General features: G+C 37.7%; 1 protein-coding gene across 3 annotated transcripts; it reads right to left on the reverse strand.

Annotated features, from left to right (window-relative positions):
- Positions 1-266: 266 nt before the first annotated feature.
- On the reverse strand, positions 267-24,083 carry LOC128822728 (mesoderm induction early response protein 3-like). 3 transcript variants are annotated; one of them, XM_054004541.1, is made up of 13 exons: positions 23,927-24,083; positions 23,194-23,218; positions 21,565-21,713; positions 17,046-17,180; positions 15,564-15,684; positions 13,308-13,393; positions 13,042-13,114; positions 10,758-10,909; positions 10,240-10,321; positions 6,616-6,707; positions 4,488-4,615; positions 4,160-4,305; positions 267-4,060 (listed from the first exon to the last, which is right to left on the reverse strand). In XM_054004541.1, the coding sequence occupies exons 1-13, from the start codon at positions 23,933-23,935 to the stop codon at positions 3,594-3,596; spliced, it is 1,665 nt and encodes a 554-aa protein (XP_053860516.1). In that variant the 5' UTR covers positions 23,936-24,083; the 3' UTR covers positions 267-3,593. The 3 variants fall into 3 exon arrangements, with proteins under 3 accessions (XP_053860516.1, XP_053860515.1, XP_053860514.1); XM_054004540.1 differs by having other exon boundaries at positions 6,616-6,710; XM_054004539.1 differs by lacking the exons at positions 21,565-21,713; positions 23,194-23,218; positions 23,927-24,083 and adding an exon at positions 18,285-18,602 and having other exon boundaries at positions 6,616-6,710.
- Positions 24,084-24,681: the final 598 nt, after the last annotated feature.

The raw sequence follows: 24,681 nt of genomic DNA on the forward strand, positions 1-24,681 counted from the left end.
TAGTTGTCGGCTGGGGTTAAACCACACCACACCACCTCCTACACTGTTTCCTCTCCCCTGCATTGTATTTTCAGCAGACATCTGGTAAGTTGAAGTCCTCTGCAAGAACAAAGGGTAATGTATGTGAGACTTCTCCCAACTGCTTATAGAGTGGTAGTGTGCACTTCAGGAGGACCCAGAGTATCTTAAAATGTGTTCAGAGGTATTGCTGTGTATTTCTGAAAAGAAAGTAGCTAACCAAGCTTTTCATATATCTGCATCACAAATAAAGAAAAGTTCCCAGACATTTATTTCTGGAATTGTACACCAGGTATTAAAGTACAACAAATAGAAAATAATGCTAAAAAAAAATAAAAATCAGTGTTTATGTACAAATATTAAAACCAATGCAACAATAGCGACTTCCTCTTGAACATCTGATATTAAAATCATGTCCCGATTGTCACAAAATTTGTTGTTATGCACAAGGTACTTTGAATAACTGGAATCTGTTTTATTAAGAGGACTATAACCATACCTTCTGTATTTTACAATTGATAGTATTTTCCTTCTTCCAATGAAAAATAGGAATAAAAAAATAGTAACCTTGTCATTATTTTATAAATTACTGTATTTCATTTCCCCATCTGTAGACAATGTGCTTGTAGTGCTGGGCAAAGTGTCCCTGTTGGTCAGTTTATACATTAGTTTACATTCAAAGTTGAAATACTTACCTAAAGACTTTGGTTAAATTAAGTACTATCACTATGTTCTACTTGATCTGAAGTTTTTATACATTTTTGATCCTCAGTTTTAAAAGTTAAAAACAGGAAACAATTACACAATTCATTGACCTAATAGTACACAATTTACTACTTTAACCATGGCAAGAGGAAAACTAAACCTTTAAAAACCTAACATGAGGAGATGATATATGAGTAGCCAATGTAAAAATATTGCTATAATCACAGCACTAAGTTACACTTCTAAATGAATCAGCTATCCCCTTCAGATTCCTTGTACATTAAAAGGATACATTTACCAACACTGCAATTTCCCATTATGGATTTTTGGTTTGTTTGTATGAAAAACAAGTATAGCAGACGACAAAGAATTCATCACAGTTTGTTATAAGAATTGTGCTTCACCATCAAAGAACCAAGGCAATATAATTTCTTCATATGGTTGCAATTCAGTTGTTGTCGTGCTGACTTTCAAAAGACAATTCTTTTAATAAACAGTAACAAGTTCTCCATTTTAAACGTTTCAACTGAGAGAAAAATAATTAAGTCCAGCTTCTAAATGAAAAATTCAATAAATAGCTATTTTACATGGATAAAGTTATCGTGGTACAAATTTATGAATGTCACATCAAGCATGCACAAAAATGTTACTATACACACAAGTAGTCAGAAAATATTGAAATAGATATCTAAAAAGATATGAAGAACTAAATATTTACAAAATCTTGCAAATTATTGCCTCATTTTAACAAGGAATTAAAAGTAAACAATAACAGCTAGCTAGCCAACAAGCTAAATAAGATCAGCATTTAAAAATCTATTAGACTAGCTGAAATTAATTTTTCTCCCATAATTTTCTGAATTTTGGTCAAAAGTCTTTATTAAATAACTAAAGTGTCCATTCAACTTGCTGACAACCCAAGCCTTAGACAAGTATCTGTCTACATTAAGAGCCCAGCAATGCATAGATTAATTGAATATATTACTGCATCAGCTAATGAGAATGGGCATGTTCATTTAAACGCAACTGTTATAAGCATTCAATCATCTTTGTATAATGATTTTTATACAGACCAGCCACTCACTGTAAACCCATAGACCTGAATGCATAACAATGAAGGATTATGACCAGCATTTTACAAAATTACATAAAATATGTTGATTCATAAAGAAAAGAAACAAGGTACACAGTTCAGCACAAAACACAGCAGCAAGAAACTGACAACTTGGCTAAAAATGTCAGAATACAACACAAGGCCAAGGCTATCCATTATTTATTGTGTACTTACTAGAATTCCATATTTCAGATGCATAAGTTAAGAACTGATTACAAAATTATCTTTACTTGTGTCCACTGTGCTAAACTAATTTACTATGATAAATGTGCTACTGCATAAATGCTTTAAAGTAATCTTCATTGCAGTGCTGTAAAGAAAACTCCATACACTGCATCCATAACTCAGGATGTCAATGCAATTCACAGTAAGCATAATAAATACCCTCTTCCCTTTCAAATATTTAAGTAACTACTTCCTAATTACTCAGCATAACCTTGAAGCAACTATTACAAATATCATCAATGCAAGCCTAATCACTTAATTATTAAAACAAGTTTGTGGCAATTAAATTTGTAATATGAACAATGCAAAGAAAAAGTATGGAGGGAAAGGGGTAATCCGGTAATCCTACTGATGTTCTCCTACAAGAATTAGAGCTAACATTTTAAAGAAAACTTAATGAATGGCTAAATTGCACTCAATGGTCAAAATAAAAAATTATTGAGTTTAAATAGTTGCTTTTATGGGAGACATTTTTACTCATCCTTTTCTATTTGACCAAAAGTAGTGAAGTGCTATTTTTGAGCTAATGACTTGCTAAATAAATAAATGCAATCCACACCGAAGAGAAACTTTCAAATACATACTTCAAGGTTCTACTACTTCTATATAAACTAGATAGCCCCTCAAAACTGTAACACATTGAATTGCAGTGCTCCAAACAATTTGTCTTCCAAAATGCAGACTGTTCGTTTAGTGGTAAATCCTAAGGTGTGCAGACTGTAGCTTTATACAGCAGCTGTCTTAGGAAAGTTAAGTTACACAGGTGCATTAATCTTCAAAGTTGTGGACAAAACTCATCTTACTACAATAGCCTAAAATATATCAGTTTAAGCCAGTAAGTTTAAAGTACACAGATACCTCTGGCAGCATAATTACTTCTGTGTAAGGTAGCCATGGCCTATAATTTTGCAACAGCCTCCAAGTGTAGGTCTTCATAATTTATTCATGTTATGTCCCTTGTGGTAGCTTCCACCAAGATGAAATTGCTGGTGTTTTTAAACTGAAGTGCTCTAGTTTAGTATCACATGAGAGAAGGTTCCATTTAAAAAATATCCTTGTATGTTTGTGCAGTTTAAGTTAAAGAAATCCATCCCTGCCTTTATAAGAAAAAAAAATTAAAATAAAATGCTACATTGAGCAGGGATCAGGAACGGTACCTGTAAAAACTGTTATTACACTGCATCCATTATGGCAAAAGTAATTTTGACTAAAAAGCCACTCCAATCAGTTCAGAACTTCTGTGCTGGTTTTAAAATGGTGGCCTCTCTCTACAGGCTTTAAAATAAATTTGAAGCAGAGCCTAAAGCTGCACCACAGAGTTCTCTTAGTTCCAAACTCTGCCAAACATTTCCACATTTATGGACTGAAAAAAGAAATTACTCTTGGTAAATCAAGATATAGTTCTGTACATAAAAAGACATCACTGATGTCAAAGTTCAAACTTCCAGTGAAAGACTAAGCAAACCTGATAGTTCCCATCAAGTTTACTACTACTGCATAAAGTACCCACTCTTTGTTTAGCTTTCCACAGTCATTCTGAATGAAGGGCAGTATGTTGGTGAAGAGTATGGGTATTTATAAAACCATTTGTCTCATTTGCAGATAGACTGCTGAAGTCAGCCACTGAAACAGCCATTTTGGCACTGGCAATATGGTGTGTGTGGTTCTCAAAGTCCACACCAAGGTTATTTACAGAGACATCATTCATGAAAGATTCTGGGACAGCAATCCCCATTTTCAGTCTCTTTGCAGGTCTTTCTGTCTCCTCACTGCACATGTTCCTTGGGTTTAACTCTGAGTGATAAAAGCCAGTCTCAAATAAATTAAAACAATCACTTTCACCATTGCTAGGCAAGTTAAGCAATTCTTCTGTTCCAACAGGCACATGATTAACTACCGGTGCTTGGGGTAAGCTGTCCACAGGAGGGAAGGCATCATCCAGGCAGTTCACAGCTGAAGTGTGACTGTGACAGACTGTAGCTACAGTATTTGGCAGTGCTGGAAAACAGATGAACATAAAATGTGAATTAAATAGTTGTTTGTATAGTTACAACAAAAAAGGTGTGGGTTTTCTTTGGTTTTTTTCCCTTGATTTACCTGTCAACTCATTGGCAGTGATAGAGTTCAGAATGCTTAGCTGTTGATCAGGAATGCTTTCTGTTCGAGTATTAGATGTTAAGGCTGAAGAATGTACTGCTCCACCAAGAGCTTCTGCTTCATCTACCAAACGATCCATGTAGTCCCTTTAAGAATACGGCATTCATAATAGGTTATTTAATAGGAAAACAAGGCCTAAAAATGATGATGGATTTATTCTCAGTTGCCATAGCCACTGCAGCTTTACACTGCAATGATGGGAAGAAAAACTTATCTTTTACATTTACAATTTGCAACAGAAAACATATTCTAAGGACATTTTACTTACGTAACTCCAGGATGATGGTTATATCTCTTCTTTCCAAATCTTGTTTGCTGAGCAAAGTAATCATAACGTTCTGACTTTTTCCACATGTAATAGAAAGCCACACACTCAGCAACTGTTCTGGTTCTTACCTAAAAGAAGGCGAGAAGAACTGACAAGATAAATGCAAAGCATTATGTTTTGTCATCTCCCCAGTCCCCATATTCCTGTAATATTGTTCCTTTTACTGTTCTAGTATCTGTAACAAACAAATTAAATCAGAGGATCTGAAAAAGAGATCTACAGTTTTAAATTTCTTTACCAAGAGGGTGGTCAAACACTGGAATGGACTTCCTAGAGAGGTGGTTGATTCCTCAGCCTGTCATTGTTTAAGAGGCATTTGGACAATGCCCTTAGAAACATGCTGGAACTTTTGGCAAGCCATGAAGTGGTCAAGCAGTTGGACTAGATGATCCTTGTAGGTCCCATCCAACTGAAACAGTATATTATTTTCTAAATAATTGCTACATCTGTTCTATTGTATGCATTATTGTTGTTTAGGTTTGTTTTTTTAAATTAGACTGAAACTGTATCTACATCTGAAGCATTTCAATTCATAACTTACAAAGCAATTTTATAACTATGGGACAGACTCTGTTAAGAAGTAAAACACTGAGCAACTGAATGACCCAAGAGAAGTGAAGCAGAAAAGACATTGGGTACTTGGAAAATTCTGGTCCATAGTGACAGACCAACTCATATGCTTTGTTGCACTTTGGAAAAAATATTTTAAAATTATTTATTTGTATCGCTGGTGAATTACTGTTTACGGGTAAGGTCCATTTAAAAATTGAACCACCCAGATATTTAGCATTGGACAGGTTAAGCCAAGTGTTGAACAGGATTAATTGACTGTTGTTGAACAGCAACCACAACCCTATAAAGTTTAACTGAAATACAACAAAAGCACCAGTCTCCTAAAAAAAAAGACTTGTGGTTTAAACCCCACCAGCAACTAAGCACCGCAGAGCTGCTTGCTCACTTCCTCCCTCCAGTGGGATCAGGGGGAAGAATTAGAGGGGCAAAAGTGAGAAAACTCATGGTTTGAGATAGACAGTTTACTAATTAAAAAAAAAAGCTAAAAAAGAAGAAAATAAAACCCAAGAAAAACAAGCAATGCATAAAAACCCAACTGTTCACCATCAACCAATTGATGCCCAGCCAGTTCTCAAGCCACAGCAGCCCCCACCCACCAACCTTCCCCCCCCAGTTTTATTACTGAGCAGGATGTCATATGGTCTGGAACACCCCCCTGTTATTTGGGGTCAGCTGTCCCAGCTGTGTCCCCTCCCAACTCCTTGTGCACCCCCAGCCTCCTCACTGGCAGGATAGTCTGAGGAGAAAAGGCTGAGACTCTACATAAGCTCTGCTCAGCAATAACTAAAACATTAGTGTCTTATCAACACTGTTTCCAGCACAAGTCCAAAGCATAGCCCATACTAGCTACTATAAGGAAAATTAACTCTATCCCAGTCACAGCCAGTACGAAACCTCAAGGTGGTGGTATCAAAACATACAGGACATGTACAGAAAATTTGGAAACACACATACTGGCAACTGTACCAAATTATACATTTACTTAATAAAAAAAAAGAAAAGTCCAATTCCTAATCTTCAGGCACAGAGGAGTTAATCAGAAGCAATTCAGATAAAGATTAGAACTCCTTTGTTGGTCAGAAACCAGAGTACTGATGGATGACTACACTTTTTGAAAACACAAAGCCCATTTCTGTAGAATTACACCTTCTGAGTGACAAAAATAATTAAAGATGTATTTCCCCCTCTCACAGACATGGTATGAACATAATATACCTCTAGGAGAGGCAGACATTTAATCTAAATTTTAACATAAATGCATATATGGAAGCAATATCAACATGAGTTGATTTCAAAGACAATATATTGACTCATGTTGCAACACCTAGCTTTTCCAATGGTATCAGAGGCAAAATTAGCATGGAAACACCAAGCTGGTTTTAATATGTTGGCTCTTATTTCACTCTTTTGCATAGCTTCTGAAAAAGCATTGCTTTTGCAAACATTCAGCATCATATCATCTACCAATTCTTTCATTTAACTGTAAAATACTAACCTTGTTTTTCTGTATGAGATGAAAGTCTTTCCCGTAAATCAGAAGTGCATGTTCAAAGCTTCTGCATTCTTCTTCTGTCCATGCTGTCATCTCTTCTAGACAATTGCAAAAGCAGCATGATAAACTTATTTTCACTCACTAATCTTTGTGTTGCTAATGCCTGAACATCCAAACACACTCTAAAAAAAATGCAATAGTTCAGTTATTTTGACCCATGTCCTTTCCTCTAATGTAAAGATATCCTACCTGAAATCTAGTATTCCTGCTTATAAAGACTCATAAGAGTTTGATTACTGAAGTATTTCACCCTGGAGGGCAAAGGACATTCAAAAGACTTCATTTATTATTTCTTAAGAAGTTTGTCATTAAAAAACCCCCAAGATTTGTTATCATTATTTTTCTGAATATTCCTTCTTGCATCAGATACAGTGACTGTTGGAACAAAAGAGTGAAGGAACAACCTCTGACTTTTTAAAGACAGAAGTGAATTTTAGTTTTACAAATTAAACAAAAGCAAAACCCACTAAAAAGGAATAAAAGCTTTAAAACAAAGTAGCTCAAACTATTTGAGTAGGTCAGTTTTGTCTCAAGTATTGTTGCTTCCCTATCTTGATTATGGCTTTGTATCTATATATAATAAAGGAGGGATATTTTGGGCATCTTACATTCATAGTAGTGATCTGTTCAGTTGTCATTTAAAGCCAATGAGGGTGGATAACAAAAACCAACCAACAATCACATTTCAAAGCATTTCTGCAAGCAGACACTGGAACAAAGACCTTGCTGCTTTCAGATGAAGGTGATAATCATTCCACTACAAGTCCATTAATTTTGCACTCCTTACTACAGAATTCTCAAGCTTCAAAGAGGAGATCCACATGTAAAGTCTCACTGTTATGAAATTATCTTGGGAGATGTAGATTTTTAATGCATATTGAGAATAGCAGTGAACTTCAGTGGGTATAGATCATTGCACAATGATTATTCTAAGAGACAGGTATCAACAGTATTATAATCCTCTACCATTTTTAATGAGGATATAAACTCCATCTGACTTGGGGTCCGGGAGAGGATGAGCACTAGTCCTTAAGACAGAATTTGGGTCTCTAACACACAATCTCTCATAAAAGAGCTTTCTGAAACACTGCTCTGATATTCCTTATTGTTCCCTTCACTTTTATCTTAGATACTTAAGCTTTCAGAGCACCTAACACAGAAACATTCAATTTCTCCTTAGATCCAGTTCTGAGTAAGGAATAGCTGCCAGAATACAAACTTATACCAGGCCTCATAGGCCATTTCTGCTTTATGGAACATGTGTCAAACTACAGGACAAAGAACTCTTTGCTAAATGATACACTAATTTTTATTTAAGGGAATAATAAAGTTAGGGACAAACAAAATTGTTTTCCACTGTAAACTCAAGCAAAACTCTCCACACTCTACCATAGACCTAGAGAATTATACAGTAGAACCAAGTTTGGGGTTGACATAGCACAATGTTAGCACAGTGATGAAGAGTGGGGCTCACTCTGTGGTAAGCACATTTCTCTCTCTCTTAAGATTTTTTATTGAGGTGCACAGAGAGAAATGAAAGAGGAAACAATTTCTATTTCTGCTCTATGTTTTTCTCTTGTGGAATGTGTTTGGAGAATTGTTTACCTGGAGTGAGCTCTTAGTTAGATCATGGTGGATTGTTTAGGCCTGAGAGCCAATCAGATCCACCTGTGTCTAGGCTCTGGAGAACAGGGTCACGAGTTGTAAGTTAGTTAAATATGATAGTTAAAGAAAGTAGCATGTAGTATTTAGTATCCTCTTTTATATAACATATTAATATATTATAACATAATTATAATAAAGCAATCATTCAGCCTTCTGAAATAGAATTAGACATCATCATTCTTCCCATTAAGTTCACCGACATCTACAACACACTCATTATCAGCTATGTTCTGCTTCTCACATAAATGTCATTAGTTTATAATTGATCATTATCTCAAAAAGGTACTGCAATGTGGGGGAGAACTGTCTTATGGGAGCAAAATTACAATTCCCCCCCCCTTCTCCTCAGTCTGTGTCATTCTTAAAATAGAAAAAAAAATGGAAAAAAGAAGGAAAGAAAAGATGTAAAAATTGATCCTGCAATCTTTATACAAATTGCAAACTTCTCTAGCAGAAATCTCCATCTGGCCAACAGTCAGATCATACCTAATCTGAGTTATATGCCTAATGGGAATTATTGAAAAATATCTGAAGGACAATGCAGTCATCGATCACAGCAATCATAGCCAGCATAGCTTCATGAGAGAAAAGTCCTGCTTATCAAACCTGATTTCCTTTTATGACAAGGTTACCCACCTAGTTGATCGAAGGAAGCCAGTTGATGTCATCTTTTTTGATTCAGTAAAGCTTTTGATACTGTTTTTTCCCAGGATCCTTCTGGACAAAATGTCCAGCCCACAGCTGGATAAACACATCATGCGATGGGTGAGCAACTGGCTCATGGGTTGGGCACGAAGGGTTATAGTGAATGGGGTGACATCAGACTGGCCACCTGCCACTAGTGGGGTTCCACAGGGCTCCATCTTAGGCCCAGTGCTCTTCAACACCTTCATTAATGACTTGGACACAGGACTGGAAAGGATGCTAAGTAAGTTTGCAGATGATACAAAACTGTGAAGAGCTGTTGACTCCCTTGAGGGCAGAGAGGCCTTGCAGAGAGACCTTGACCAATTAGAGGACTGGGCAATCACCAACTGTATCAAGTTCGATAAGGGCAAGTCCTGGAATGTGCACCTGGGATGGGGCAACCCTGGATGTACAGACAGACTGGGGAACGAGATGCTGGAAAGCAGTGCTGCGGAAAGGGACCGGCAGGTCCTGGCCAATGGCAAGTTGAATATGAGTCAGCAGTGCCCTGGCAGCCAGGAGGACCAACTGTGTCCTGGAGTGCATCAGACACAGCACTGCCAGCCAGTCAAAGGGAGGTGATTGTCTCAGTCTGCTCTGCACTGGGGTGGCCTCGCCTCGAGTCCTGGGGGCAGTTTTGGGCACCACAATATAAGAAAGATATAAAGGTATTAGTGTCCAAAGGAGGGCAACAAAGATGGTGAAGGGCCTTGAGGGAAGCCGTACGAGGAGCAGCCGAGGTCAGTTGTTCAGCCTGGAGGAGACTGAGGTCAGACCTCATTGCAGTCTACAACTTCTTTGTGAGGGGAAGAGGAGGGGGAGGTACTGATCTCTTTTCTGGTGACCAGTGACAGGACCCAAGGGAATGGTCTGAAGTTGTATCAGGGGAGGTTTGGGCTGGATATTAGGAAAAGGTTCTTCACCCAGAGGGTGGTCAGGCCCTGGAACAGGCTCCCCAGGGAATGCTCATGGCCCCAAGGCTGCCAGAACTCAAGGAGCATTTGGTTGGATTTTTGGGGTGTCCTGTGCAGGGCCAGGAGTTGGACTTTGATGATCCTTGTGATTCTCTTCCAATTCAGCATATTCTATGATTCTATGAGTAATCTGTGCTAAAGACATCATGGAAAGGGATGTGCTTATTAATCTGAATTTTACTCATGTGTTTTCTACCCCCTCCAAAGACATATTTCTTAAAAAGCAGATACTCTCTCTTACCCTGAGATGCCTTTCCATTTGAGCAGTATCTCTCAATTGCTTCTTTAACATTATGGCTACTTTTGAGAAGTTCATATAGTGCCTATAAAATAGAAGTAGTCTTTAGAAAGTGTTAAAGTTTCCAAATATCCTATATAAATTTCCGAAACAAGCCTTTCAGTGAACATATCTAATGTAAAAAGAGGTTATATCTTTATACAGGATGAAAATGTTAAAATAATCAAAAGCAAAACCATCCAAATGTTAAGGCAAGGTTTAATTAAGCAAATGTAAAACATTATATGCAATAATTAGAAAAACTAGATTTGTCAACATCATGCCAATTTGAAACATCATAGATCACACTGCAAACATTCAAATACTCAATTTTAAGCATGTGTTTAAAATTACAAATAAGATCCTGACCCCTGTAACATCCAATTAAAAAAATATTGCTGCCTTTATAATACAAGGCAGAGAAAGAGAACACATTAATTACAAAGCAATGTGCCACAAATGGAACAGGATATAAAATATACTTGTTCATTGTCACGTGTATGTAGTCCTTCAGGAATTCTGCCAATCATATTTTCATTTCCTGCTCTTAAGGAGGTTTCAAAAAGGTATTCTTTAACTTTACTTTCTGAGATCACATCAGGTTTCCAAAGTAAATGGTCTTCATTTTCATAGGCTGTTAAAACAGAATTTATGGCAAGTGTGACACTTTTAAGGCTAGAACATAAAAAGCTATTTCACAAAGAACAGGAATACAGAAGTAATAAAATCAAGCACTGTCATGCCACTTTCAAATTGCAGCTCATTTTTTCCCCAAAATCCTTAGAGAGAGACTGCAGTGTGGTATGGTGAAGAGATTCAGGTTCCATGAGGATGAGATAAGGAACTGGCTCTTGAGACAGAATCTCTACAGAGCAGCAGGTTGTTGACAGGTAGATGATTCAAGTCAAATTATGCATATGTATTAATCTTAATATTAAAAAAATAGCAAAACCACTCTGTTTTATTCAAATGTTTACAACAAATAAGCTATCGTTTACAATAAAAAGTGTACTTTAATATTTCAAATACTGCATATAAAATAAAAAAAAAGAGGTGGCAGCTAATTGGTCATTTTCAACTAAAATTTTCTAAAACTTACTTAGCAGAATGGAAATCTAGGTCTAAATGTGGTAATTTCTTTTAGCATTCACTAACAACTGAATGCTGTTATCAACTATTTTACAAGCAATCAGGATGTATAGTCCTCCTTCATAGAATACTAAAATCATGTATGCACCTCTAAAGTAGCTTATTTGAAATATATTGGAAATATTCAAGAGTTGGCCTGAACTCTTGTCTATGCACACATTTAAACTCTAGATTAAACAAAATCCTTTACTCTGATCAATAGATGTGTTTACACATAATGCTTTATGTACTCTCTTGGCAGTACAAATTAGAGTTATTAAATTCAAACACACCCAAGTATAATGGCAGTTCCACTAGAAGAGATGAAGATTCTCAAATCTCTCATATAACTGCAGGAAAGAATATTAACCTAAGGTGAAGAATAAAATTTCATCTCCTCCTAAAGTTCTGTTATGACTTAAGAACACTGAAAGCTTTCAAACAGATATGTTACAAGTGTAAGATTTATAGAAGAGCAGAACTGCTTTCTAGCACAATTTCAGTACCTGGGACTTCACAGCAGAAATATAAGCCCCTGTTTGCCATCACAAGCTCTTCAGGAAGTACAAAAGAGGCTTTTACAGAATCTTCCACCCTCTCCAAGCATTGCTGAGCTCAGCTTCAAACTCCATTATCAACCAAGACAACCCAACACTTTTTGCTGGAATCTATACCTGATATTCTCAAGAGGAACTCCTCAGGCTCCCCCATCTGGTAGCTACCTCTTTGCTCCTGGCTATGCCAGTGAAAAATCTCTGGTTCTCTCTTGCACCAGCTTGTTCCAGAGAAAGTTGTCAGATTAATGCCTTCCTGATCATCCTCTGGTTATTGGCCCTTCTCTAGTTCTTGACCAAGGAGAAGTCAAGATGTGTAAATAGTAAAAGGACTATTCAGATAAAACTGGTTTTCACTCTTCTGTTTCTTACAACCAATAAGCATCATGCTCAAATCATAGAAAATAGAAAACTTCCATAGATCTCTTAAGCAACATAAGAGATGTTAATTTGCTAATGCTTCCAGCCAGTGAAGGTTTCTAAAGGTACCAAATAAAAATCTATTAAATAAAGTTATTTCTTCTACTCTGGCACAATTTCAGTTTTTAACCTACATTTACACAGCAATAACATCATACTTAAAACATCTTTTTTTTTTTTTTTTTTAAAGACAAGGTATATTGAGACCTACATCTTCTACTCATGCTATGGAAAATTCAAATAATTAATTGCTTTGTTTTTCATAACCATTTTGTAACCCACACTGTCGTGCTTGCTAAAAAAGAAGCAAAGAAAAATACTGAAGATCTTCAATGCAAACTTACATGTTCATAGCCCAGTTATGATATCCTGATGCAAATATTTACTTCTTGACCCAGTTTGTTGCCTCCTAATATTGCTAGATACTTCAGAATTAACACTGTAACCCATCCTCCTATGTCTTCTCGAAAATATCCTCTCAAAGCTGTAGAATCACACTTTTAAGATATAATTATGTGGTTGTATTACTTCAGTTGACTAGGTGTTTTTTGATTGGTTGGTTTGGGTTTTTTAACTAAGTCATTGAATTTATCTTATAAATTTAAATAACTTTTTTCCATCAGCTGCTATGTATAAATATAAGAACTAAAACAGAATAACTTACCCTTTTCATTACTACTGTATCTGCCAAGGTAAGGTGGAATTTCAGCCTGATACTGTGAACCAACCTTTATTTCCTGAAGATGTAACAAAAATCATAAGGATATTAATATTCTGTGCATGGAAGCATTACAAAGTCCATTAACATGGGATTTTGCAGATAATTTCAGAATTAAGGTACTATTTTAGATATGTACTATAAATTTTAATGCATTTTTTAATAGCAAAAGTTTTCTTAACTTTTTCTTTTTCTTAAAATATAGTTATTACCTTTCTCAAATCTTCAGATGAATTACCATTGTCTGCCTCTATGTCTTCACCATCTGATTCCTTATCTCCATCACACGTAGTGTTTGCTTCAGACACAAATAAGTTGGTTTTAGCTAGGAAGAATTTTCAGTTCAAACACAGAACTACAAGATATTCTTTACTTTTGAAAGGAGCCCTACTTTTATCCTGGAAGACACTCATCACCAGTCTGTTGATCGACATTTCTATCAAATTAGAATGAAGTCAGAAAGCATTGGTGTTTGCATATTGCAGAATTGAAACATTTACCACTATTGCAACTAAGACAATATTTCTAACAGTCAAAAGGAAATTAGATCATTTTTCTTCATTGATTTTCTTCAATAAATGCTTACACCTTATAGAAAAGGTATGAGAAAAACAGAAAACTTCCAGGGCTATGCCTTAGCCATGGGTTAATCACAAAGAAAGTTGAAGGTAAGTCTTTATTACCTACTGAAGCCTTTCATCTGAAGTTTTAATTGACATTCAAAACATTCCTTTAAACAAGGCTACCTCAGCAAGGACTAAAGATATAGTAGATATACAGAAAACAGAATAAGCAAAAGATAACAAAAGACTGCTTACTCCCCTTAAATATTTTTTTCCTTAGGAAGAAATACAGCAGAGCACTCCAAGTAATTAAAATACAGTACTCCACAGAATAACTCATATTTTAGAATTTGGAACTCTGTGCTTCTGGGTTCTGAAGTAATTCTATTTTTTATTTTCTCCCCAGCAGAATGGAATCTATAGTTCTGATAAGAGCTATTTCATATTCTCAATTTTCAGTAATAACATGTTCATAAATAGGGTTTCAATTTTAGCTTCATCACAACTAAATAGAATCATCAACACCAAAGACAATATCCAAGATGATAGACTGAGGCTCCTCTTCTGTAGTCATTACTAGAATCACCAGTCTATCTCTTTTTGCTGTTAGAAAGAGGCAAGAAGCGAACATGAATGCGTGAAAGAGCAATATGCCTGGATAATAATATGCAATTACTTTTTCCAGTGAATCCAAATTTAACAAAATGGCCTGTGTTAAACATGTTTATCTTAAAATTGAATGTTATCTTAAGAGAAATGGACAGGGATGAGAAAAAAAAATGGAACTGTCAACAGCACAGAAAACTGACATTTCCCTCCCTGACATGGTGGATATTTGATGTTAAAATGCCCAATCAAAAGTTCTAATAGAGAAAGAGCAACATTCTGATAGAAAAAACACAATAGCTGAAAGCAAACATGACTGTTTCTTAATCCTGAGTAAGATGAAGGGGCCAATAATTCTTTCCATAAAGTTGCCACACTTTCAGTGTCATATTCATTAACAGTTCACAAGCAATGTTTAAGTGCCAGCAAGATTGGGGTTTGCTTAAAAAATTATAATGCCCTTTTTTAGTTAAGTTTTTTTCATCTCTCTCAAAAATGCCTTACATTACACAATCAGCAGCATGCAAAGGGGCTACAGTTGCTGATGATTGAGACAGCACATACCCTTTATCAACCCCTTTCTCTAGAGGGATGAAGTCCCCCAGAAAAAGCTCAAAATACTTGCCAAATTAAAATTGTGATAAAAATCCTCCACACTGTCTATTGCAGTTCATTTGTTCACTGGTGTACTAGAGTTGGAGCAATGAGGAATATCTTGCCAAGGTTGGATAATTGAACCAATGGTTCTTGGATCTTTCCCATAATAGTTCCATGGGTAGTGAAATTTTGGTGGTCATGGGTTCATAGGCCCCATCCCATATAAAAACACTCTGGCTCATGAACTCCTATGGAAAACCATTGAATATGTGAAGGGAAATAATAACAAAGAAACCAAATTCCAGTTCACATCCATAGGTTGAATAGAGGAGTCACTGGCTTAAAAGTAGCAGCAAACATTTTAGTAGAGAAACACTAATTTAAAAGAACAGGTTACATATTCATGCCATTCACCAATGCACAGACAATTACCAAGAGTGTTCCTTGACACACATTAACTATTCATTATGAAAAGCTACTGTATTTTTAGAAAAATTGTGCTGGTGCTTTGAGCACCATATTAAATATAGGCCTTTTAGGTAATCAATAATACCAACCAAAGACAATATTCATGTACAACATCCTGCAAAGCACTGTTTCTCAATTCCACTCTGCAATTCTGATATTTTAAACTAGAAAGCTATACAGTTTATAATAAATACTAAGACTTTATGAGTACTATCATAAAATTAGGTTTCCTACATCTTAATGGCCGAGGAAAGAAGTCAGTAGCCTCATGTGAAGTAACTGATGGTGTCAAGTCATCAGCAGAGGACTGCGTTTCTTCATCATCACCTGACAAGAGATCTTTAGCTATTTCCTCCTGTATCATTAAAATAAAAAAACCCAAAACTTCAGACAGACTATTAAATATAAACTGGTGAGCATTTAGATTCAGCAAATTGCCTCATTTATTAAAATGAATTATTTTACCATAAGCAATTTTAACAGACTGTTCACTATTAAAAAGCTAATAAATGCACAAGTAGTAACTCCTGCAAGCATCAAATCTCAGATGTTCATCCAACTGCTTTAAAATAAAAAAGTGAGTGGAAACATGTTAAATTCTGTCATTCTTTGCATCACAGATACCCCTTAAATTCGGCGGGGGAGGGGGGGGGTAATGGGGACTTTCATATATTTTTTCCTGAGAAGAATTACAGATAACTGACAAAATATAATAAAGTGGGGGGGCAAGAACATGCTTCCTCCACTACCAGACATGATTGAACTCCTCTATAGTGATTAGGGAGGCAAAGAACTTTATTAGACAAGAAGCCAAGTACATTTCCGTAGCCTCAACACAATGGTGACTCCTAATGAGAATAAGATGTGCAGAGCCATCATTATACTAAACTTTCTGTGGAGTTTATAATTTCATCATACTTATGGAAAGTAAAAAAAAAAAAAGACATGTACTTACTACCTACAGATTTTATAATACAAACTACTAGCTGCATGCCTTATAGCCAACAATCAGATTCATCTCAGAATTCAAAGTTAGCCTGTGAATCATAAAAACTGTAGTTTTGTGTTTCTATATTCAACAATGCAATACATATCGTAACTGCACAGAGAACAATCTCTCTCACTCCCCAAAGATGAGATTTTTATAAATTACATGCATTTGAAAGAAACATCCCAAAGCACCCAGTAGTGCACTTTTCAAGTTATCCACAAAGGTTTCATATATGACATGTATGTTTGAAGCCAGAATTATTATTTCTGGACATTGCATACATTAAAATAAAATACAGAACTTTTCATAAAAAATCCCACTTCTATAAAATAATAATAAAAAAAAGAAATCTATTTAAAGTTCTCTGAATGTGTTTTAGAAGAACCACTACCTTATTCATTTCTCAATTGTAATAATATAATGCCACTAAAGTTGCTATGCATTTGTGTGATAATTATAATTCAATCCAGATCCTAAATATCTTTGAAAAAGAATTAAAAGTACAATCACAGAATCATTTAGGTTGGAAAAGACCTTTAAGTTCATTGAGTCCAACCATAAACCTAACACTGCCAAGTCCACCACTAGTACAGTAACTCTTAATTTTATGTTGAAATTGACAAAGATATGTATTTTGTAACATCAAGAGACAGTGAAATATAAGTTAAGGTCACACGGATTTCTACTTTTAAACCGTAATACAGGGAAAAACAGTTCTGACTTACTTTATCTAGAGTCATATCTGGAAGCTCATCTGCAAGTTCACTTGGAGAGCTATCCACACCGGAACCAGCCATAACTGGAATTGTGGGTTCATAGCCATAAAATGCCAGCAAATCTTCCAACGGCATGTTTCCTTCCTAATACAAGAAGATTTACAAACATTTCAACATATTGCCAAATACTTGTAAATAGTTCAGGCCTAAAAGGATAAGACATATTTTGAAAAACAAAAGTAAAAAACAAACAAGAAACATTTAATTGAAAGCAGGAATCTTGATTAAAGATCTAAAATATTTTCAGGCATGAGACTGAAATAATTCATAACTGTGTCTCTCAGCATATAATGAAGCCCCATTAAACTACTGAAGAAAACCGTTTAGTGGATGAAACTAAAGAGTAATTATTAAAAATTTGCTCCTTATCTGATTCACACTGTAGAACATGATTTGCCTATTTTTCTTCAAGACAGAAGATAGACTAGGAACATTAACAATCCCCTTACAAGAAACACAGAAAAACATGAAAACTTTAGTTCTATATAGTTACACCTGCAACTGTGCAAAACACCACAGAAATAAACCAATGTAGCAATCTTTTATCCCTTTCCATCTTCTGCACAATACATATTATAATTACTGTAGAGAAGGTGTTGTATTTTAACCCCAAGCAGCAACTAAGTACCACACAGCTGCTCACTCACTCCTCCCCAGTGGGATGGAGGTGAGAAATGAAATGGTAAAAGTGAGAAACTCATGAGTTGAGATAAAGACAGTCTAATCATTAAAAATAAACTTTTTTTTTTTTAATTCAAGGAAAATAGAAGAAAAAAGAACCATAACAAGACAGAGGTATATAAAACCCAAGAAAGATAAATAATCCAAATGAAAACAATTGCTCACCACCAACCAACTGATGCCCAGCTAGTCCCTGAGCAGTGGCTTCCCACCACCATTCAGCCACTTGGCTTGTTTGATCATGGCATATATTTAACACTCATGGTAACCTGTGCAGTGGCATCAAGTCAAGTTGACCTCTCAATCATGAGCCCATTTGTATGCTGCATCCCTTCCTATATATCCTAATGTGCCATGGGCCCATCAAGCTATAAATAGGTCACCCTTCTGTTCCCAGTCCAGATCCACCTGAGACACTTCAATCCCAGCAGCCTGATCCACCTGCTTATTGTTTCAATGTTCTTCAGTGGCCCGACTCTTGAGTACATGAGCATCTACGTGACATACCTTCACAACCAGGTTCTCTGCCCAAGCAGCAATATCTTGCCACAATGCAGCAGCCCAGATGGGTTTATCTCTGCACTGCCAGTTATCCTGCTTCCATCGCTGCAACCACCCCCACAGGGCATTTGCCACCATCCCTGAGTCAGTGTAGAGATAAAGTATTGGCCATTTTTCTTGTTCAGCAATATTTGTAGCCAGCTGGATGGCTTTCACCTCTGCAAACTGACTTGATTCACCTTCTCCTTCAGCAGTTTCCACAACTCGTCGTGTAGGACTCCACATGGCAGCTTTCCAACTTTGATGTTTTCCTACAATATGACAGGATCCATCTGTAAACAGGGCATATTGCTTTTCATTTTCTGGTAGTTTATTATATAGTGGGGACTCTTGAGCCCGAGTCACCTCCTTTGGCAACACTGAAGTTTCGACCAGTTCACAATCACTTTCAGAATTCCTGGGCGGTTGGGGTTTCTCATTCAAACCCATTGTTTGATCAGTGCAACCCACTTACTCCACGTAGCATCAGTTGCATGATGTGTAGAGGGGACCCTGCCTTTGAACATCCAGCCCAACACAGGAAATCGAGGTGCCAAAAGGAGCGGTGCTTCAGTACCAACTACTTCTGAAGCTGCTTGAACTCCTTCATATACTGCTAATATTTCTTTTTGAGGCTGCCTCTTCTGATTTGTTCTCCTGCTCTCTGTTAGGAGAAGCTTCTTCATCTCTTACTAAACAAGTTGACTTCTGCTTCCATTGTTTCTGCCTCTTTGGAATAGCCAGGGCATCTTTTTCTTTCCCCCCATATATTCTATCACTTCATCGGGATTCCGCACTTGTTCAGGAGAGAAGTTCCAGACCATTGGAGGTGTAAACCTTTCCAGACACCTGTCCATATTCTCCCACATACATGCCTTGCCATGCATAACAACACTGCCACAGGGCCTGGGTCATATTCCTAAATAGCTTGTTAACCTCATGAAAAGATGAAGTAATATTCCTAAGAAATACAAATAGAAGTATTTAGACTACCCAAGGATATTCAAGATACTGAAGAATTATTGTAACAAGGGAGAAAACATGACAAAAGGTGATGGTGAAGGTGCCATTCCGTATTACCTCCACAAAAAAATCTCTCCGTGGAAGAAGTATAATTGTTAATTGTCTCCATGAGATGGTACCTGAAGTACATTAATCTTCAGTACAGAGCCCAAATACCAGATTAAGCTCAAGGCCAGTGTTTTAATAATAAATCTTGCAGGCAAAACATCACTAAGCACTACAGAGCATTAGCAAACTGCAAAATACAACACCAATCTTGAACACGTACAGCAAAAAAAGAGAGCATGGCATAGATCAGACAAGCTAATGTCAAGAACAGATAAATCAATATCATGACCAGCAAATGATAACAGATGTAAATTCTTCCTAATGCTATGGTCAAATCTGTTAACTCAAACCATTTGTGCCCTGTTGTGTCTTAACCCTGGATGGCAACTAAACATCACAGAGCTGCTTCTTCCCTCTCTCCCATTGGGATGGGGGGAAGAGAATTGGATGAGTGAAAAAGAAACTTGTGTGTTAAAATAAAGACAGTTTAATGTTTAAAAAGATATAATATTTTTTAAATATTGTAAGGAAAAGAAAAAATAAAAAGAGGGGGGAAGTAAACCCCAAGAAACACAAGTTATCCAAATGAAAACAATTGCTCACCATGAACTGACCAATGCCCAGCCAGTCCCTGAGCAGCAGGGCAGCGTGAGAAGCAGAAAAGGCCTTGGCTCTGTGTAAGCTTTGTTCTGCAATAACTACAACATCAGTGTGTTATCAACACTGTTTAAGCACAAATCCAAAGCATAGCCCCATACTAAGTACTAGGAAGAAAATTAACTCTCCCAGACAAGACCAGTACAGAAATAGGAGAAAAATGGATACAGAAGCAAAAATCAAGAGAAAGGCTTAGTTTACAACTTCTTTTTTTCCAACAGCTTTTGATCAAACTATTTTACTAAATTTTATCATACTTGCATCCTAACACATTTAATAAAAAAAAACATGGAAATTTTGTTTAGTTACCAGATTCAAGTTACCAAATAATTAGAAATATTTTCCAATAATTTATACCTTTAAAAGTTACATTACCTTAAAATTTTTCTTGTTGAACTTATACACTGATTAAGCTACTTGTTTGCTTTAATCAACTAAGGTCTTAGGCCTGCAAAGATTTTTCACAATGGGTAAATGCAAATTCGTGTCCAAGTCTTTCCAGGATTGGGACATAAAGTACTAAAGTATTTAAGATGAGTGGCTCTCAGTTCTTTTTCCTTCTTTTATAGAAGCAATAAGATAATTTTGTGAAGTACCAACTCCATTTTAACCACCAGACTTGGCAAGCTGCTTTGCTATTATAATTGCAAGTTCATAATTAGCAAAAATATAACTGTAAAAGGTAGCAAGGCAAAACCAAAACAAAAACCCCAGAAGTTAAAAAAATTTGTTTTTAAATGGACTACAAAAGCACAGTCGCCTATTTAATGCTAAAAATTACACTTTCCTGGAAGTCTGTTGATCAAAATCTGCAGCTATGCTGAGTGGTGTAAGTGGGTCACTGAATGGTAATGCAAGCAGCATCAGTTTGTGGCTATTTAGCATTCAGCAGGCATTTAAAATGGGTGATGCACTGAACCAGATGAACAAGAGGTAGAAACAGAAAAAACATGTAATTAAAGAATGTAAAAAGGAATAGGAAAAGCCAAGGAGCACGCTGGTCATTTTGTACATCCAGCAAATGCCAAACTGATGAAACTGAGATAAAGAACTACAATTTATGTAGCAAATGAATGTGAAAAATGTGCAAAACAGGACTGTGCTTCCAGATTGGAAAACCAAAATCTGACCAACAGAATGAAACACAGCTAGCTGTCACTTAATGTACAATTTAAACTTACTTCCAACTTATAAAACTTAGAAGTGACAAGCAATATTAGATAAGAAGACTTTAAAATCTGCTTCAGTAATTTCTTTTCTAAAGTGAAAAAGTTATTAAATGAAAAAGACCGATCTGAACTTAACACTAATAACTTTGAGAAGCTAAGGTCAGCCTTTCTGTGAGGAAGCACTATGTCCTAACCAAACCCAATATTTTTTTCTTAAAAAAAAAAAAAATCCAAAGGCATTTTGCAGAAAATTGCATTATGCAATACAAACCAAAGAACAGGTTGAGTGTTGTCTTCACTAAAAAGCTACAACATATAGGGACATTTAGGAGAGAGTAAGTCACTCTTACCTTTTCTAAATCTTCAATTTCAGAGCTGAAATTTTTGTTTTCTTCCATCATTTCCTCCTCTTCATCAAGAGTTCGTTCATCATCATAATCATGTACCAGCATTTCAGCAGAAGGGTCAAAGTCATGATCCTCAGAGGATAAAGAGCCAACTATCAAAAAACCCTAATTTGAGTAATTTTTTTTCTATACCAACATATGAAATTACAACACAGGGAAAAAAAAGGTTGCATGAGTCTTTACATACATAGTTAGAACTCTCAATGGAATAAATGGAACAAATTCTTAACTACCCAACAAATTCAACTATTTTAGCTGGCCTTCCCTTTTTGTACTGTAATAGGTGCAGTTTCCTCTCTTGCAGTATAGAGTACTTGGGAAAAGTATCTAAACTACTGAAACAAAGTTTCAGAAAGTACGATAACAAATTAATATTTTACTGAATAAAAGACTGTTTTAAAGATCCTGGAAATCATCATTAAAGTATAACATCTACATATCACAAGATTTCAGATGCTGCAAGACACTGATTTATAGACTCAGATTCTATTTATATTATTTTTATGGCAACTAGCATAGCTTTTCACTGATTAACAGCTAACTTAGGTTGCAAACCAGTTTCCTAAAAACAGCAAAATAAGCAGCAAGACTCACTTCAGATTAGTCTCACAGATGAGATTTTTTAATAAAACTAATTTAATTCTTAATAATTGATCTAAAAAAGAAGAACAAACGTAGCAGTTTCAAGAAATATAGAGGGAAATATACCAGAAATAACAAAACATTTCTAATGGATCACAGTAATTAACAAGTCATTATGACAGCTCTGTGGTTCAACAGACACTTTTTCATTACCCAAGAGGATACTCATAAGTAATAAAACGGTACTGTTGTTATTTTGACTGCATTTGTTAGAAAGCACTATATTCAACAAGTTTTTAAGATGCAAATATTCTGTACAGCAATGTCAGTGTTCTACAATGAAAATTACTGAAATGCAGGGTTGTTTTGTTTTTCAGTGTTCACTTTCTTAAGACTTTCATGATGGAGAAAAAAAACCAGACTAGGATATTTCTCTTTCACCTCTGGTTTCCCCTTCTAGTTCTTACATACTAGAGCTCAGCCAGTGCCAAGAGCAGGTATACAGAAGCAAATGCGTTCCCCAAATATTTTTCAGGAGTAGCCCTGCTGATGTTAAATAGGCTTCCTTGTGTAAATATTCCAAAGAACCTTAACAGTAGTTAAAACCTTAACAATTACATATCATTATGATTTAAAATGTTTTCTGATATTATCAATAAATCAAAAATTTACACAACCCTGCAGTTAGCAGCAGCAACAGAAGTGATCTCTCTCCAGGCTACGTGGCTTTACTGAGATGCTGTCTTAAAAATACTACAAAACTTTATTTTCATTTTGGATTCTGAGCAGCCAATTACTAACTGTAACCAGAGGTAAGTGAAGAACTCCCCAGAGCACACCTTCTCTTAAAAATCAGGCAGGCAGTTAGTTACATGAAGTATTAGGAGAGCTACGAGGCAACAGAAGGTAAGTTCGAGAAGGAGGAGAAAGGAGAGAGCAGCGTGCAGGCAGCAGGCTAGGTACTGGGGCAGAAGGTGGGCAAAGACGAACCTGGGCTCGAACTCCCAAAGGAAGCCTGCAGGAAGAGAAAAGAGTGAGGTGAGACACGGACTCCATCCAACCCAGCAGCAGGTAGGGAGTCTCCATTTCATGGCCCCTCCCATCCCCTTTCCCCCGGACCTGCTCCCTTCCCCCGCCAGCCCCCGCCCTACTCGCCCCTCCATCGTGTTCACCCTCTCCTATCCCTCCTTCTCTCGCTCGTTCCCTACCTATCGCTCTCATTTTTTCCTCCTCCTTTAGCAAAAACCCCCTAAGGAGCCTCGCCTGACCCGGCACTCCCACTCCTTCCGACCCCGGCGGAACATGACAGTGGCAGGCAGAGAGAGGCGGACCAGCAGCCTCTTCCCCGCTGCCAGGCCAGGGCTCGCTTCTCCTCCCTCCCGCCGAGCGTTTCTCCACCGTCCGCGCTGCGGCGGCGCTGCCACTGGCCCATCCCGCGCCCTCCGGGGCTCGGTGCGGCGACCGCGCGCTTGGCCATGGCTTGTCGGCCGCCCGCGGGCGGCGAACTCGAGACCCGCGCTGCGCGGCACCCGCCGTGAGGCCTAGTCGCGTAGGCTCCCAGTGTCTAAGCGTTGCAGGTCGCCTCGCTGGCCACCCCACGTCGCCGAGCCATCCCAGAAGCGCTTTAAGGGGATGGTGAGGCGGGTGAAGAAGGCCCGCCAGCAGCGGGACCCCGCAGGGAACCAGCCGAATTCCGACATCCCAGCCCACTTTCCCCGCTCACCTCCGCCATATTGGGACGATTGAGCTGAGCAATAGCGTTGCGCCGAGTGCCCGGATGAGGCCGCTAAGCCAATGGCAACCGCCGAGTTCTAGCCAGAGATAGCCAGGGAGCGAAGAAATGGAGTGATCGGCAGGACTTAATTGGGGCGGAGGACGTAGTGTCGGGACCCCGCCTCCAGCGGCGCCGCGGCCTCCCGCCCTGGCTAGCGAAGGCGCTCTGCCTGCCCGGCCTGGAGAGGGCGCTGGACGCCCGCCGCGGAGCTTAGGCTTGAGGGGCGCGGCCCCGGCTGCTGGCCTCGCCTCGCCTCGCCGCCCGCCCGAGGAAGCCTCGGCCAGCAGAAGCTGCCCGTCACGGGGCGAGGTGAGCGGGAGTCGCTGGGGCCCTGAGGCCGGCTGGAGCCGAGGTAACTCGGACATCCCCTAGTTTGGGCGCCATGCCGCGCCTGTCTGAATCAGCTTGTCTGTGACTGCTGCGACTTGCAGTCCTGTTCCGGGGCCGGGAATACTGTGAGGAAACATTACTCTGCAGCCAATTAATACCCGGGTTTGTGACCTACTCTTCACTCCGTATTGAACCCCTTCCTAAGTGCTGGTGTGGAGTAGTTATGCTAACACCTTGCATCCTAAGTGTCTGAAGCAGAAAACAAAATGTCAAAGCCTACAAACCTTGCTGTTGTTGATTGCCTGCTGTGGGTTAAACAGAGAATGTGAAATTTACTTTGCAGTGGATATTGTATCTAAAAGTGGAGGTGTTTT

Source organism: Vidua macroura (assembly GCF_024509145.1).
Source record: "Vidua macroura isolate BioBank_ID:100142 chromosome W unlocalized genomic scaffold, ASM2450914v1 whyW_random_scaffold_38, whole genome shotgun sequence".
NCBI lineage: Eukaryota > Metazoa > Chordata > Aves > Passeriformes > Viduidae > Vidua > Vidua macroura.

Coding starts and splice junctions, on each gene's coding strand:
- LOC128822728 (XM_054004539.1), bottom strand. CDS start 18,563: ATGTGGAGTCCTACACGACGAGTTGTGGAAACTGCTGAAGGAGAAGGT. Junction 15,685..17,045: donor CAGATATGACTCTAGATAAA/GTAAGTCAGAAC, acceptor TTAATGATACAG/GAGGAAATAGCTAAAGATCT. Junction 13,115..13,307: donor CATCTGAAGATTTGAGAAAG/GTAATAACTATA, acceptor TTACATCTTCAG/GAAATAAAGGTTGGTTCACA.